The following is a 16,392-nucleotide window of genomic DNA, read 5'->3' as shown; positions in this document are numbered from 1 at the left end:
AAAAAAAAATTACTAAATAAAGAAAAAATGCCAAAAGAAACACTTTCGAAATGAATGCTAAATTGACATGGCTATGTAGGTTTAAAAAACCAGGTTTTAGAGGACAATAAGCCCTGTTTCACATCCCTGTCAAGCAGATTGTCGGATTCTTAAATTCACTGCTGGATCCTCATTGACTGTAATGAGGTTCGGCGGTAATCTGGCCACTTTCAGGTCTCGACCCTTGCATACAAATTATTATTTATTTTTTATTCCGGCCGACAGCCGGCATTTGTGTAGGGTCAGGAAGCAGAGATGTGAACGAAGCCTAATGCTTCTGCTTCAGACTAACAGACTTACCTCCGCTCCTTCTGGCGGTACATATTGAGGCGCTTGATAGTTGCCCGGTCCCTCATATTGTGACCTCCAGCACCCTTTACACGATCTAAGAAAAATTAATTTATGGAATTAGACAGATATGTCATGTGAACCCAGCCTAAGATGCCAGAGATAAATACCTATATTACTGCAGAATTATTTTTTAAATTATACACCAGCAATTGAAGTTAAAGGCTATGTACACCTTTGGGAGCATTTTTTTTTATTATTATATTGTACTCATTTTGAGCCAAAAATAATTTTTTCCAAAAAGCTTTTAAACAACATTTGGGGCCCCTTTCTCTGCATAGCCTTCAGATTCTCTAGTAGCATGCTCCGTTTTCACTCTATTCCATCAGGTTGGCTCCTTATCTCTGATCTCCTAAACACTCATTAAAGCTCAATCCTTATCTTACTGATAAGAATGTGGCTTAAATAAGTGTTTATGACCTCTCAGTAATTTTCTATTTATTATTTATTAGATGACCAGCCCATCGAGAAAATATGATTCATACATCTAGACAGTTAACCCTTTGTGACAGAACGGGTGAAAAAAAAAAAGACCAACTGAAAAATATATTTTTAGCCGAAAAGGAGTAAAACGCATACAAAAATAAAAAAAATTACCCTCGAAGGTGCACATAGCTTTTAAAGTCCATAGTAAAGTTCACGTCGGTCTTGGAAGGATATCTATAATTACAATAAAGCTATGTTTGCACCCCTAAAATAATTGTGGCAGATGAGAAGGCTGTCTGCCTCTGAGAACAGAGCGTTTTTGGTGGTAGGAATTTTAGCTGTACTCCATTGACTTCAACGAGGCATTCAGCTAAAATATGCTTGAAAGAAATAACATGTCCCTTCTCAGGCATATACACGTTGTCATGTTGTTCCCACTGTGGTTCACATTTTTCCTGTGCAGTACACGTTGCACATATGAACATTCATACAGCCCTACAGCTCTAAGATGTAGAAAGCCATTACAGACCACCCGCAGAAATGCATGGGGTCTCCGATTTGATATTGTATCAAAAGGGTGGAGATGGCAGTAAGTCTGGCAAGACCACAGAGGCCAGTGATGAGCTGCAGCAGTCACGTGTCTTCATAGCATGTCTTAGTTGGCAGCCCATCATGTTGGATTTTCTCCTACAAATAAGGCGCTGAAGGACACGCATGATAGTGCCTCTAGCAGAATATCCAATAATCCTAAAAAGTCAGGTGTGCACTTTCATGGTGGATTTGGCAGAAGTAGTGTCAGTCTACACATGCAAATTTTACTGTGTAAAATCAAAATCCACGTCAAGTATATTGCCTGTGACCGCACTTCTAAAAATTAACGACCCGCATAGGCCACAGATCAGACTACAAGGAATACTCATTATACAAAACCCTATGTCTAAGGCCTCATGCACACGACAGTTTTTCTCAGCCTCCGTTCCGTTTTTTTTTTTTTGCGGATAGGATGGGGTGCCATTCATTTCAATGGGTCAGCAAAAAAAATGCTGATAGTTCATCCGTTTGTGTTCCACGTCCGTTGTCCGTGCTTCCCTTCAGAAAAAAAAATAGTGCATGTCCTACTTTTTTCACATTTGCGGACAAGGATAGGTATTTATTACAAGGGATCTGTGGAAAAAAACGTATCCTCCAAAAAAAAAAAAAAAAACGGATGCCGCATCAGGTTTTTTTAGCGGACGCAATTTGCGGACGGAAAAAACAACTGTCGTGTGCATGAGGCCTAATATGCATGTTCAGACATGCAGGGATTTTTTGCAAGTCAATTTTCACTGCAGGTTTTTTTTCCCCCAGTGTGTAGACAAAATTTCGTATCTACTTTTCAGCTACTGTAATACTCTGCCCGGATTTTCCAACTTCAAATCTGCAGTGGAAAATTTGCAAGGCTTCCATCCTATGTGAACATACCCTAACAGCGCATTTTTAAGCTGTGAAAATCCACCTAAATAGCGCTGGCAAATTAACAAGAGCGAGTTTTCTGTCTGGATGTAATGCATGAAGAGAATGCATAGCATCCCGACTGAATCCTGACCTATTCATTTCAATGGGTCTGTGCACACATTTTTTTTACCCATCATCTCTGCGTTCAGGAAAAATGTCTGTATATTATGAATTTTTCACGCAGCCCTGGCTCCATAGAAGTGAATGGGGCTTGCGTAAAAAGCAGAAGGCATCCAGATTCAATGTGTTTTTCACTGATGGTTACTAGGAGATGTTTAGTGTTATTCTTCAGAAGCATGAAAAACGTCTGCAACGTGGAAACAATCCAGACCGGGGGGGGACGGACTGCACAAATTGAACGCAATCGCAGACAAAACTGATTGAACTTGTGTGCAAAACCATTAGTTTTTTCCTGAACAGATCCTGACACAATCCCTATACTAAGGATAGGTCATCAATAACTAAGCCCTGGAAAACTCCTTTAACTCCAGTAACAGTTTTGCCCATGCTCTAACAGTTCAGCCTGAGTAGCAGGGTAAGGGCAGTTTGAGCCTTCATATCTCGGGATCTGTAGAAAAGTTATGGGCCTAGTCTTGTTTCAAAGCTGACAATCTAGGCTTTAAAACAAGACCAGAATCACAGCATTATTTCCTCTACATTAGGAGATACAGCCTTTAGAAATCGGGCCGGGAGTGATGGCAGCTAAAAGTGAGCATGTCTGGTTTTAAAGCTTAGATTGACAGCTTTCAAACAAGACCAGGCCCATATCTCCATCTTCTACAGTCGGAGATAAAGGGTTAAAGGGGTTGTCCATCCTTCCTGTTTAGGGCTGTCCCTAAACTTCCTGATAAATACGGGTGCGTTGACTTGAAAGTTGACAGCACAATCAGCATGCTGATAGTCATTGTGTTGCTTGCCTGTGCAAATGCGTTCCTGAGGCTGCTAGTGAACCATTTTCATTAGCAGCTTTAGCGCAATTGGACGCTGGAGTGAGCAGCCAGTGACTGAGTGTGTAGAACAGCTCCAAGTCTATTGCACATACCATGGAGCTGATCACAGCTCCCGTCCACCTCACAGACTGAGGTGGTCGGGACGGGAGCTGGTGTGCACGCATGCGCACTCCTGCAAACCCGGCCACCACATATGAAAGACCGCTACCCTGCAACGTGTGGCCAACTCTGCTAGATTCATATCCCTTTACAATGCACAGGCAGATAAAGGGTACAATATTCAGACCAAAAGAGTTAAGGAGACACTTAATAATACATCCCAATTAGTAAGTGGCATGTATTTAGATTTAGGTACACCAGGAACCATTTAAGATGGGACAACTTGGGAGCCCTCCCCTTTCAGCTGGTTGTGATCTCAGTCAGCCTGCGGCAGGAGAGAAGAACATATTCTCTCTCATGATAATTATCACTAGAGAGGAATCTAATATATTAGCCCTCACGCGGCTGTCGTGAGAAAAATGTTCTAGGTCTTTGAATGCAGCGACACAAAAAACAGATCTTGTAAAAATAAGTGTTTTTATTATGTAAGTAGTATAACATATATGCTACATAAAAATGTTACTGGCCCTTAAAGGTGTTGTCCGGGTCCAGAGCTGAACCCGGACATACCTCCATATTCACCCAGGCAGCCCCCCTGACTTGAGCATCGGAGAAGTTCATGCTCTGATTCTCTCCTTTGCCCTGCGCTAAATCGTGCAGGGCAAAGGCATTTTCAGGAGTTCCGTGACGAACCGGGCTCTCCATGGGGCTGCCAGGAAGCCTGGTGACGTCACCGGCACAGATGGGCGGGCTTTAGCGCTGCCCTAGCCAGTAAAACGGCTAGGGCAGCGATAAAGCACGCCCATCAGAGCCGGTGACGTTACCGGCACTCCCGCCCGGCAGTGTGTTATTGTAAACAAACGAGCCCTTGCCCTACACGATCTAGAGCAGGGCAAGGGAGCGCATCGGAGCATGAGATACTCTGATGCTAGCATCAGGGGGGCTGCCTGGGTGAAAACATGGGTATGTCCGGGTTCAGCTCTGAACCCAGACAACCCCTTTAAAGTGTACCTAACATTTCAACAAACTGTGCATTAATCAACAGTACAGAGTGTGTATATGAGGAATAACACTATCACTCGTAGATGGCATGTTGAGCAGGTTTTCCCTTGCCTGCTAAAATGTCTAGTTTGCAGTGCTCCCAGATCTGGTGGGTGGAGACTAGTGCAATGCACTGCACACAGAAAGAAGAGGAGAATCTGCTTCCTAACCTTCTCTTACTCAGCAGTTGCAGGATCATGGAGGACATACCCGAGTGGTTATGAATAAAGCAAATGTGCCGAGAGAGAACCTGTCCATGCAGTGTCTTTTAATTTGCCTGTTTCAGAGTTCCTGCTCACTCCTCCCTCTCTGCTCTCCATAGATTTGTACTGACATGTGTAATATGATACTTCAGTGGAGGCGATCCTTCCTGGACTGGGTTTAAAGGTGTTGTCTCACTTCAGTAAGTGGCATTTATCATGTAGAGGAAGTTAATACAAGCCACTTACTAATGTATTGTGATTATCCATATTACTTACTTTGCTGGCTGGATTCATTTTTCCATCACATCATACACTGCTTGTTTCCATGGTTACAGACCACCCTGTAATCCAGCAGTGGTGCTTATGCTTGTACACTATAGACTGTGGGAGTGTACATAGGCTAATGCTTTTTCCTATAGAAAGCACAAGCACCATTAATGGATTGCAGGGTTGTCTGTAACCATGGAAACGAGCAGTGTATAATGTGATGGAAAAATGAATCCAGCCAGCACTGGAAGCAATATGGATAATACCAATACATTAGTAAGTGGCTTGTATTAACTTTCTCTACATGATAAATGCTATTTTCTGAAGTGAGACAACCCCTTTAAAGGGGTATTCCCATCTCAGACAATGGGGGCATATCGCTAGGATATGCCCCCCTTGTCTGATAGGTGCAGGTTCCACTGCTGGGACCCGCACCTACATCGAGAACGGAGCGGGGAGAGCTGTGGCTGGAGGACCCCGGATTTCCAGGGTCTGTCCACCACCAAGCGTTGCTCCCATAGAAGTGAATGGTAGCACACCGCGCACACGCGGCCCCTGCTCCCATTCATTTCTATGGGGCAGACGGAAATAGCTAAGCGCTGGTTTCGGTGGCCCCATAGAAATGAATGCAGGGCGGCTGCGTATTCGCAGCCGTTCTCATTGTAGGTCAGGGTCCCAGCACCTATTAGAGAAAAGGGGCATATCCTAGTGATATGCCCCTATTGTCTAAGGTGGGGAAACTCCTTTAAGGCATTTTTCAAAGAAGCATTTAGCAAGGGGAAGGGGGAAAGGCTGATAACATGAGAACTAGACATTTTATTTTCTAAAATACCCCTCTTTTCCGGTGCTGTCCACCCGCTGTTTTTGGCGTCAGATATGTTCATTTAGACCAGGGGTGCACAACCTGCAGCCCTTGATACCATTCTGTGCGGCCCCCAACTATCTGGTGACATACATGTATGTCTGTCTTGTGGCTGCTCACATGTATTTTTCATGTATTCTCCCATTAGATGGGAGTCCCGGAAGTGTAACCAGACATTACTGTATGTTCAATATGCCATAAATATTGCTTTTTATTTGGTAATACCCCTTTAAATTTTATTTTCGGCCCTTGTCATAGGTTCAGTCTGGCAATGTGGCCCCCAACCAGAAAACGTTGTGCACCCCTGATTTAGACCATCGCTACAGGGAGGAGGAGACGACACCGAGTGTCTCAATGGGTGTCTCCGTCTCCCCGGCTGTAGCGCTGTCCAATCGTGGCAGAAAGCGTCACGGGGGACATGAACCCTCTGAAGTGCTGCGGAATATGGTGGCGCTATATAAATAATTATTATGTACTTTGTTGCTACTTTAATACGGATGGAAAGTCAGCAGCGTTTCTGCTACCTGTGAACATAGCCTTACATTTTAGACGGTTCTATGCATATGTGAACAGGCAGCTGCTAGAGGTGCTCTGTGTACAAGGGGCAGGGGGAATCCGATTAAAGGGGTATCCTGGTTACATAATTAGGAGATCACTATTAGGCTGGTGGTCCTGATGGAGTAGCAGGCCCCGTGGAGCCGCATGTATGTTACGGGAAGTGCTTGTTTACAGGAGTCCTCCTGAATCTGTCCATACGGACATGTACACAAGCAAACAACTACCCCCAGCTGCAACTCTGTACAAATCCTATTCGGCCATCTGTGGATGAGAACATGCTGAGAAGAGGCCGGTGATAAATTATTCCCATTGCCGTCACCCAGTTTTCCACTTTGTGTTGTGAAACTTCCATTAGTCAGGCTCCAGCTGGGAGTTGTGATAGAAGGACAGCTGCAGGCTAGACACAGTGGTGGCCATGATGGCCGCCACCCAGCTTTCCCAGGGACAGACAGGGGATAACAGCTCAGGGTGACACTAGGCTTCTTCCCCCACAGCAGTAACCCCGGGGCCCCAGTAAGTCCTCCACACCCGGTGACACTTTTTCCCTACTTCCGCCCGAAGAGCACGCACCTGGGTTAGAGCTGGAGGTGGAAGGGTTAATGGTGTTCCGTCCCTTGTAACGTGGCTTCACCATCTTGGCGGTTTGTCCCGGTCCAGAAAGACTACGTTACACGGTACCAGGAGAGCAGCCTAGCTGGAAACAGGCCGCAGTAAAGAGACTGAAGGGCCGCAAAGCATGTAGGGTAAAGCGTCCAGCTCACACACGTGTTTGACTGGAGTATTCGGCCGCCCTTTTTGATTTGGGAAGTTTTGCCCTTTCATCTAACATGCCGTTTAGCCGGGTCTTTGAGCTACAATAACAGTGTCCTTCTACATTTTCTAGTGTTTACAAGCCTGGTGACAGTAGCGTCCGGTCATGTTTCCTAATCCCTTCAGGCATGTGACGTGCGGCCATTAGGAGACCTATCAAAGCGATTGCCCTAAAAAGTGGAGTTGCCCATAGCCACATTGCATCTGTCTAAAAAATGAAACCTGAAATATGATTCGTTGCGTTGGACAACTATTCCACTCTTCCCATGTAATTCTTAAAGGGTTTGTCCAGAATCCAAATAAACATGGCTGCTTTAAAAAAATTAAATACCACCCCTTTCCACAGGTTGTGTGCGATATTGCACTTCTGCCCTATTGACTCCAATGGAGTTGAGCTGCGATACCCGACATAACCCATGAACACGGGTGGTGTCTATTTTGGAGAAAGCAGCCATGTTTTTCGAATCCTTGACAACCTCCACCAATGCCATATCTAGGTAATTTTACGGTGCATTCAGGCTGTACAGGGGAATCCCCCGGTGGGCCCCTGAGCAAGATGGGCCCCTAGTCTCCCACCCCCTGCACAAGTGGCACATAACACAGTAGACTTACTGCACTACATACATACATTCAATGTACAGCACCTCAACCAGCCTATGTTCATATAAAAAACTTGTTAAAATATTTATTATATTTAAATGTATCCGTACGGTGGGCCCCCAAATAATTATTACTGTGGGCCCTAGGTACCCCAGTCCGACACTGGGTGCATTACCCTTATTCATTTCATAGTCCTCTGACGGGGACAGCCACATGTGGTGGAAATGCGGTGGATTTTTAGGATTAGGATTTTTTAGACTAGCTGACCTGCCAGACGATCCTGAGTAGCCATCATAGTTTCAGCTGTCCTGGGGTAGTTCTAAACTTGTGGAGATAGTCCCACTAGATTTTAGACCCAGGCTGTGTCCCATATACCCACTCCTCTACTCTATGTCTCTCCCACTATACTGCCCCCAGGGTGACGACTCTGCTTAAGGGCTCATGCACACGGCCAAAGTTTTGGTCTGCATCTGACCCGCTGATTGGATGCGGACCCATTCATCTCAATGGAGCCACAAAAGATGTGGACAACACACATACAGCTGTCCACATCCATAAGTCCGTTCCGCGGCCCCGCAAAGAAATAGAACATGTCCCGTTTTCAGGAAAAGGATAGGTCATTTATCCAGGAGAAAAAAAAAAAACATGGCAGCAAGCACTCGGCCTGGATCCGTGTTTTGCGGATCTGCGACTTGTGAACAACAAAAACAGGTACAGTAATGTGCAGGAGCCCTAAGGCTGGGTTCACATGGGCGTTGCGGGTGCATTGCAGGAAAAGATGCAGGTGCATTGCGGGAAAATGCGTGATTATTCAGGGCGAGTGCAAAACGTTTTAATGCGTTTTGCAATCCCGTGAGAAAAATCAACATGTTTCTTCACAAAAGTTCGGCTTTGGAATCGGTGTTGTGTAGATTTTATTATTTTCCCTTATAACATGGTTATAAGGGAAAATAATACAGATCGGGTCCCCATCCCGATCGTCACCTAGCAACCATGCGTGAAAATCGCACCGCATCCGCACTTGCTTGCGGATGCTTGCGATTTTCACGCAGCCACATTCACTTCTATGGGGCCTGCGTTGCGTGAAAAACGCACAATATAGAGCATGCTGCGATTTTCACGCAACGCACAAGTGATGCGTGAAAATCACCGCTCATGTGCAAAGCCCCATTGAAGGGAATGGGTCCAGATTCAGTGCGGGTGCAATGTGTTCACCTCACGCATCGCACCCGCGCGGAATTCTCGCCCGTGTGAAAGAGGCCTAATTGTGACTGCAGCCACTGGCTTCTCTCTGTCTTTGGGGAGAGTCCAACGTCATTGTTTAGCTGCTGTCATCATTGCAGCGGGAGGTAGAGAACGGCAGGGCTTCTGAAAAGGAGGGAGAGACAGGCGATTTATAATTGTCATTTTTATTAGAAATGTTACAAGTTTTACATCAAATCACATATTTCGTAGGTATAACCAGTTGAGTATCTCTCGTTATACAGAATAACTAAAGTGTCGCGAAAGCCAATACTGGCAAAGAAAAAAGGCAACCCATAAAACACAGGAACAATAAGGATGAAAAATAGAGTAAGAAGCTACAACGCAATGGGAGATCCAGATCCATCATCAAGCAAGGCACCAATGAGAGTACAAACATATACAGTAAACCCTTGATTAATGACCATATAGTGTCCAATTAAGTGTCCCACATCCACCACATCATTAAGATTAACCTTATAATGGAAGTTTGGACCAGGGAGATGATCTCCAGCTTTTTGCTCTGAGACATCTGTCGGCTGTGAGAACATTTAATGGGAGTCTGTCACCTAATCTGAGCCTTTTAGACCGCTCAGATCAGGTTTTAGACTCCTTTATTTGTTCTGTCCCTCGCCGAGATCTTAAAAAAAAACTTATGCTTGAGGTTCAGCAAGTGCCCAGGCCCCTTGGCGATGTGCCCAGAAAACCACACCTCATTCAACCCTCTGGCCCGCCCTTGTTTCCTATTATTACCTCCTCCTCTCCCTCCAAGATCTCGTGCCTGCGCCGCCGGCACATGCGCAGTCCAACTACCTGTTCCTCTGCCCATAATGGGCACAGCAGTGCGCAGGTGTGGGACGAGTGTGGAGCGGTGCAGGCGCGAGATCTTGGATGGAGAGGAGGAGGTAATAATAAGAAACAAGGGCGGGCCAGAGGGGTGAAAGAGGTGTGGTTTTCTGGGCACATCGCCGAGGGGCCTGGGCACTTTCTGCAGTCACGCCGCCCCTGGGCACTTGCTGAACTTCATTAGCATAAGTTTAAAAAGTATTTTTTTGAAGATCTGCAAGCTGAGGTTTTGAGTTCATGATCGCAACGGAACAACCCAGATCCGTCACTAAAAACAATGTAAGTCAATGGTGACAGATCCTAAAAAAACGGATCCGTCACCCATTAACTTTCAATGTATTAAGTGACAAATCCAGTTTGTTCCTTTTTGATTTCACACTACTGAATCTTAACTGAACCGATGCATCCTGATGTGCAAAATCAAAATGGATCCATTTAATTCTGATTTTGAGATGCAGTCCGGGTCTCAAAACCGGAATTAACAACGCAAGTGTGAAACAGGCCTAACTGAGTCTAGTATCTCTCCTACGCAACCAACAGAAAGGAATGTTCAAAAGATAACATAGTAGAACCAGTGGTAAATCATTATCTAGAACCTGGTTAAGGGCTCATGCACACAATCATATGTCCGTGTGCATTCCGTATTTTGCGGAACGGCTCTTAATAGAACAGTACTATCCTTGTCCGTAATGCGGACAATAATCGGACATGTTCTATTTCTTTTTTCGGAGCATACAGACACTTTAGTAAGGAGCAATTTAGCAAATTTATTAATGCACATTTATGCATTAATTCCCCAGGTCAAAAAGAGGGACATTTAACCTCTTGGGGACACATGACGTACCGGTACGTCATGTGTAGTTCCGATCACTGCCGCGCGACGGGCAGTTATCGGTACTGGGTGCCTGCTGAAATTAAATCTAATTAATTAATGTGACCCCTCCCCTTCCCCCGTATCGGCGATCGCGGCAAACCGCAGGTCAATTTAAACCTGCGGTTTGCTGCGTTTCCGGGTTAATCGGGTCTCTGGGGACCCAATAACCCGGAACAGGATGGTGATCGGTGGTGTGATAATACACCACCAATCACCATCCTGCGATCCTGAGAGGTGATGGTGACATCGCCTCTCTGGATCGCTTCTGATTGGCTGCAGGGCGGGAGGTTCAAATTATTGCAGAGCTTCTCTCCTCCTCCTTTCTGTGTCCGGGAGCGAGGAGATAGGAGCCTGCAATCGGATCTCCAGAGCCAGCACCCCCTTCTGACCATCCATAGTGCCATCAGGTTAGGTTAGGCAGGGAAAGTTTAGTGAAAAAAAAAAAAGAAGAGTTTTAACTGTTGCATCACCCTGATCGGGTGCCTGGGGTCCACAGCTCAGCTGCGTGACCCTAGACCCCCCCAGGGGTGCTGCAGCTTGCCCCCTGCCCCCCCCCCCCCACACACATTTTTTTGGGCACAAGCAATTTTTTTTTTTTTCTGCGTACGCTGACTGTGGCCGGCACTCTTAGCGTCCGTGGCCACTGTTAGCGCATCGCACACCCCACCACTGATCAGCTTCGGACGGCTGATCAGCGAGTTTGAATTTTATATTTTATTTTTTCACATTTTTTGGCCTTTTTCTTTATTATTATTTTTTTTTTTCTGTTAGTTTGCCCCCACACACATGCACACTAAATAAAGATTTCCACACACGCACGCACACACACTCCCCTATGGCCCGCCGGATGTTCTCTGCCGAGGAGGCATACGCCCAGCTTGCCTCTGACTCCGAGAACCCCAGTGAGGACGAGGATGACCCCACTTTCCTTTTGTCATCCGCGTCCTCCTCATCATCTAGCGATGATGATGAGCCCCCAAAGCGGCGGAGACGCCGCCAGGCGGAGCAATGGGACCGCCATGCTAGGGACCCTGTGGCCCAAACTAGTACGAGCAGCTCTGGGGCTCGTACTAGTTTTCCGCCTCACCAGTTAAGTCAACCGGAGCCCCCTACCGGTGAACTTGCATGGTGTACCCCAGAGCGTTTTGAGCCTGCGATTCCTGATTTTGTTGGCCAAGCAGGAATCCAGATTCCCACAGTGGGCTTCACTGAATATGACTATATTAGTCTTTTTTTCAGTGACCACTTTGTGAATCTGATGGTGGAGCAAACAAACGTGTTCGCCCAACAGTTCACTGCTCAACACCCGGGCTCCTTTTTGGCTAGGGCCGGTGGCTGGACTCCGGTCAGTGCAGCCGAGATGAGGACGTTTTGGGGCCTCGTGCTGCACATGGGCCTAGTCAAAAAACCCAGTGTCAGGGGTTACTGGAGTGGGGACGTCCTCTACCAGACCCCACTTTACAGTACGGCCATGACACATACCCGGTTTGAGGCCATCCGGAAATGCCTGCATTATGCAGATAATGCAGCATGTCCCCCCGAGGTGATCCTGCCTATGACCGCCTGTACAAAATCAGGCCGGTCATCGATCACTTTGGGGTCAAATTTTTGGAGGCCTATGTATCTGGAAGGGGGGGGGGGTCGCGGTTGATGAGTCTCTCATTGCTTTTAAGGGGAGACTCATTTTCCGCCAGTATGTTCCCTCTAAGAGGGCGAGGTATGGCGTGAAGCTGTACAAACTTTGTTAGAGTACCTCAGGGTATACTTACAAGTTTCTTGTGTACGAGGGGCAAGATTCCCGTATTGAACCACCAGAATGTCCCCCCACTCTGGGTGTTAGCGGGAAACTTGTGTGGGACCTTATGCACCCACTGCTAGATAAGGGTTACCACCTGTACGTGGATAACTTTTATACTAGTATCCCCTTGTTCAAGTCCCTCGCCGCCAGATCCACATCCGCTTGTGGGACCATGCAGAAAAATCAACGTGGCCTCCCTACCCACCCCCTCCAGGTACCTATCCCCAGTGGTGAGACCCGTGCCCTTACCAGTGGAAACCTGTTGCTTGTCAGATATAAGGACAAGAGGGATGTCCTTGTACTGTTCACAAATCACGGTAACGGCATCACCCCTGTCCCTGTGCGAGGTACCACGGTCCTCAAGCCCGATTGTATCATCAACTACAATCGGTATATGGGATATGGGAGGAGTCCTCAAGCCATATAATGCCATGCGCAAAACCCAGGCATGGTACAAAAAAAGTTGCGGTCTACTTGGTACAGGTTGCCTTGTACAACTCTTTTGTGCTGTCCTGGAGCGCTGGCAACACAGGGAAATTCCTCCAGTTCTATGAGGCAATCCTCAAGGCCCTGATCTTTTTTGACCGGGAAAGAGCAGGCCAGAGTACCTCGGGAACTGGAGGCGCCTGGATCATCCCTGGCCAACACTTTCCAGGTGTGGTCCCCCATACTGGAAAGAAGGGATGGACCCAAAAAAGGTGCAGAGTGTGTCACACGAGGGGGATACGGAAGGACACCACCACTCAGTGTGACACGTGCCCCGATCATCCGGGCCTCTGCATTATTGGTTGCTTCAGGGAGTACCACACTTCCATGGAGTACTACATTTATAATCCCCTTCCCCAATTTTAATTCCATTTAGCCACTGACAATCGGAAAAAAAAACTATGGTTCTCAGACTTGAGACACTAAAACAAAAAATTATTATTATTTTTTTTAAATATTAGATATTGCCGCGTCCGTAAGAATCTGCTCTATAAAAATACCCCATGACCTAACCCCTCAGATGAACACGGTCAATTTTTTTAAATAAAAACGGTGCAAAAAAGGTATTTTTTTTTCACCTTACATCACAAATAGTGTAATAGCAAGCGATCAAAAAGTCATATGCCCCCCAAAATAGTGCCAATAGAACCGTCCTCTCATCCCGCAAAAAATGAGTCCCTACCTAAGATAATCAGCTAAAAACTAAAAAAAACTGACTCTTAGACTATGGAAATACTAAAATGTTTTTTTTTATTTTTTATAAAAGGATAATATAGTGTAAAACCAAAATACATGAAAAAGTAGACATATTAGGTAGAACCGCGTCCGTAAGAATCTGCTCTATAAAAACACCCCATGACCTAACCCCTCAGATGAACACGGTCAAAAAAAAAAAACTGTGCCAAAACAGCAATTTTTGGGCAAATTTTCCATTTTAAACCGGTTTTTCCAGTAACAAAGCAAGGATTAACAGCCAAACAAAATTTTATATTTATTACCGTGATTCTGCAGTTTACAGAAACACCCCATATGTGGTCATAAACTGCTGTATGACCAAACGGCAGGGCACAGAAGGAAAGGAACGCCGTATGGTTTCTGGAAGGCAGATTTTTCTAAGGTTTTATGGACTGATGAAATGAGAGTGAGTCTTGATGGGCCAGATGGATGGGCCCGTGGCTGGATTGGTAAAGGGCAGAGAGCTCCAGTCCGACTCAGACGCCAGCAAGGTGGAGGTGGAGTACTGGTTTGGGCTGGTATCATCAAAGATGAGCTTGTGGGCCCTTTTCGGGTTGAGGATGGAGTCAAGCTCAACTCCCAGTCCTACTGCCAGTTTCTGGAAGACACCTTCTTCAAGCAGTGGTACAGGAAGAAGTCTGCATCCTTCAAGAAAAACATGATTTTCATGCAGGACAATGCTCCATCACACGCGTCCAAGTACTCCACAGCGTGGCTGGCAAGAAAGGGTATAAAAGAAGAAAATCTAATGACATGGCCTCCTTGTTCACCTGATCTGAACCCCATTGAGAACCTGTGGTCCATCATCAAATGTGAGATTTACAAGGAGGGAAAACAGTACACCTCTCTGAACAGTGTCTGGGAGGCTGTGGTTGCTGCTGCACGCAATGTTGATGGTGAACAGATTAAAACACTGACAGAATCCATGGATGGTAGGCTTTTGAGTGTCCTTGCAAAGAAAGGTGGCTATATTGGTCACTGATTTGTTTTTGTTTTGTTTTTGCATGTCAGAAATGTATATTTGTGAATGTTGAGATGTTATATTGGTTTCACTGGTAAAAATAAATAATTGAAATGGGTATATATTTGTTTTTTGTTAAGTTGCCTAATAATTATGCACAGTATTAGTCACCTGCACACACAGATATCCCCCTAAAATAGCTAAAACTAAAAACAAACTAAAAACTACTCCCAAAAATATTCAGCTTCGATATTAATGAGTTTTTTGGGTTCATTGAGAACATGGTTGTTGTTCAATAATAAAATTAATCCTCAAAAATACAACTTGCCTAATAATTCTGCACTCCCTGTAGTGTAAATAAACCAGTCCATTAAAATCTGCCTTCCAAAAACAACACGGCACACCTTTCCCTCTACGCCCTACCGTGTGCCCTTACAGTAGTTTACGGCCACATATGGGGTGTTTCTGCAAACTACAGAATCGGGGCAATAAATATTGAGTTTTCTTTAGCTGTTAACCCTTGCTTTGTCACTGGAAAAAATGGATTAAAATGGAAAATTTGCCAAATAATGTAAATTCTTAAATTTCATCTCCATTTGCCAATAACTCTTGTGGAACACCTAAAGGGTTAACGACGTTTGTAAAATCAGTTTTGAATACCTTGAGGGGTGTAGTTTCTTAGATGGGGTCACTTTTATGGAGTTTCTACTTTAGGGGTGCATCAGGGGGGATTCAAATGGGACATAGTGTAAATAAACCAGTCCATTAAAATCTGCCTTCCAAAAACAACACGGCACACCTTTCCCTCTACGCCCTACCGTGTGCCCTTACAGTAGTTTACGGCCACATATGGGGTGTTTCTGAAAACTACAGAATCGGGGCAATAAATATTGAGTTTTCTTTAGCTGTTAACCCTTGCTTTGTCACTGGAAAAAATGGATTAAAATGGAAACTTTTCAAAAAAAATTAAATTCTTAAATTTCATCTCCTTTTGCCAATAACTCTTGTGGAACACCTAAAGGGTTAACGACGTTTGTAAAATCAGTTTTGAATACCTTGAGGGGTGTAGTTTCTTAGATGGGGTCACTTTTATGGAGTTTCTACTCTAGGGGTGCATCAGGGGGGCTTCAAATGGGACATAGTGTAAATAAACCAGTCCAGCAAAATCATCCTTCCAAAAACCACACGGCACACTTTTCCCTCTACACCCTACCGTGTGCCCTTAAAGTAGTTTACGGCCACATATGGGGTGTTTCTGAAAACTACAGAATCGGGGCAATAAATATTGCGTTTTGTTTGGCTATTAACCCTTGCTTTGTTACTGGAAAAAATAGATTAAAATGAAAAATTTGCCAAAAAATCTAAATTCTGAAATTTTATCTCCATTTGCCATTGCCTTGAGGGGTGTAATTTCTAGAATGGGGTCATTTTTGGGTGGTTTATATTATGTAAGCCTCACAAAGTGACTTCAGACCTGAACTGGCGCTTAAAAAGTGGGTTTTTGAAAATTTCTGAAAAATTTCAAGATTTGCTTATAAACTTCTAAGCCTTGTAACGTCCCCAAAAAATAAAATGTCATTCCCAAAATGACCCAAACATGAAGTAGACATATGGGGAATGTAAAATAATAACTATTTTTGGAGGTATTACCATCTATTATAAAAGTAGAGAAATAGAAATTTGGAAATTTGCTAATTTTTCAAAATTTTGGGTAAATTTGGTATTTTTTTTAAAAATAAAACTGTATTTTTTT

General features: G+C 44.9%; 1 protein-coding gene across 1 annotated transcript in view; it reads right to left on the bottom strand.

Annotated features, from left to right (window-relative positions):
• The window catches only part of GNL2 (G protein nucleolar 2), a 78,827-nt gene extending 71,800 nt beyond the window's left edge, over positions 1 to 7,027 (bottom strand). The window contains exons 1-2 of the mRNA XM_040424434.1: positions 6,858 to 7,027; positions 340 to 424 (exon numbers count right to left, since the gene is read on the bottom strand). Of these exons, the coding sequence (XP_040280368.1) occupies positions 340 to 424; positions 6,858 to 6,921 (149 nt within the window). The 5' untranslated portion in view covers positions 6,922 to 7,027. The remainder of the gene's footprint in view (positions 1 to 339; positions 425 to 6,857) is intronic.
• Positions 7,028 to 16,392: the final 9,365 nt, after the last annotated feature.

This window comes from Bufo bufo, chromosome 3, assembly GCF_905171765.1.
Source record: "Bufo bufo chromosome 3, aBufBuf1.1, whole genome shotgun sequence".
In the NCBI taxonomy this organism is placed as follows: Eukaryota; Metazoa; Chordata; class Amphibia; order Anura; family Bufonidae; genus Bufo; species Bufo bufo.
Note: the sequence above shows the minus strand (reverse complement) of the source record. Positions and strands in the feature narration are given on the sequence as shown.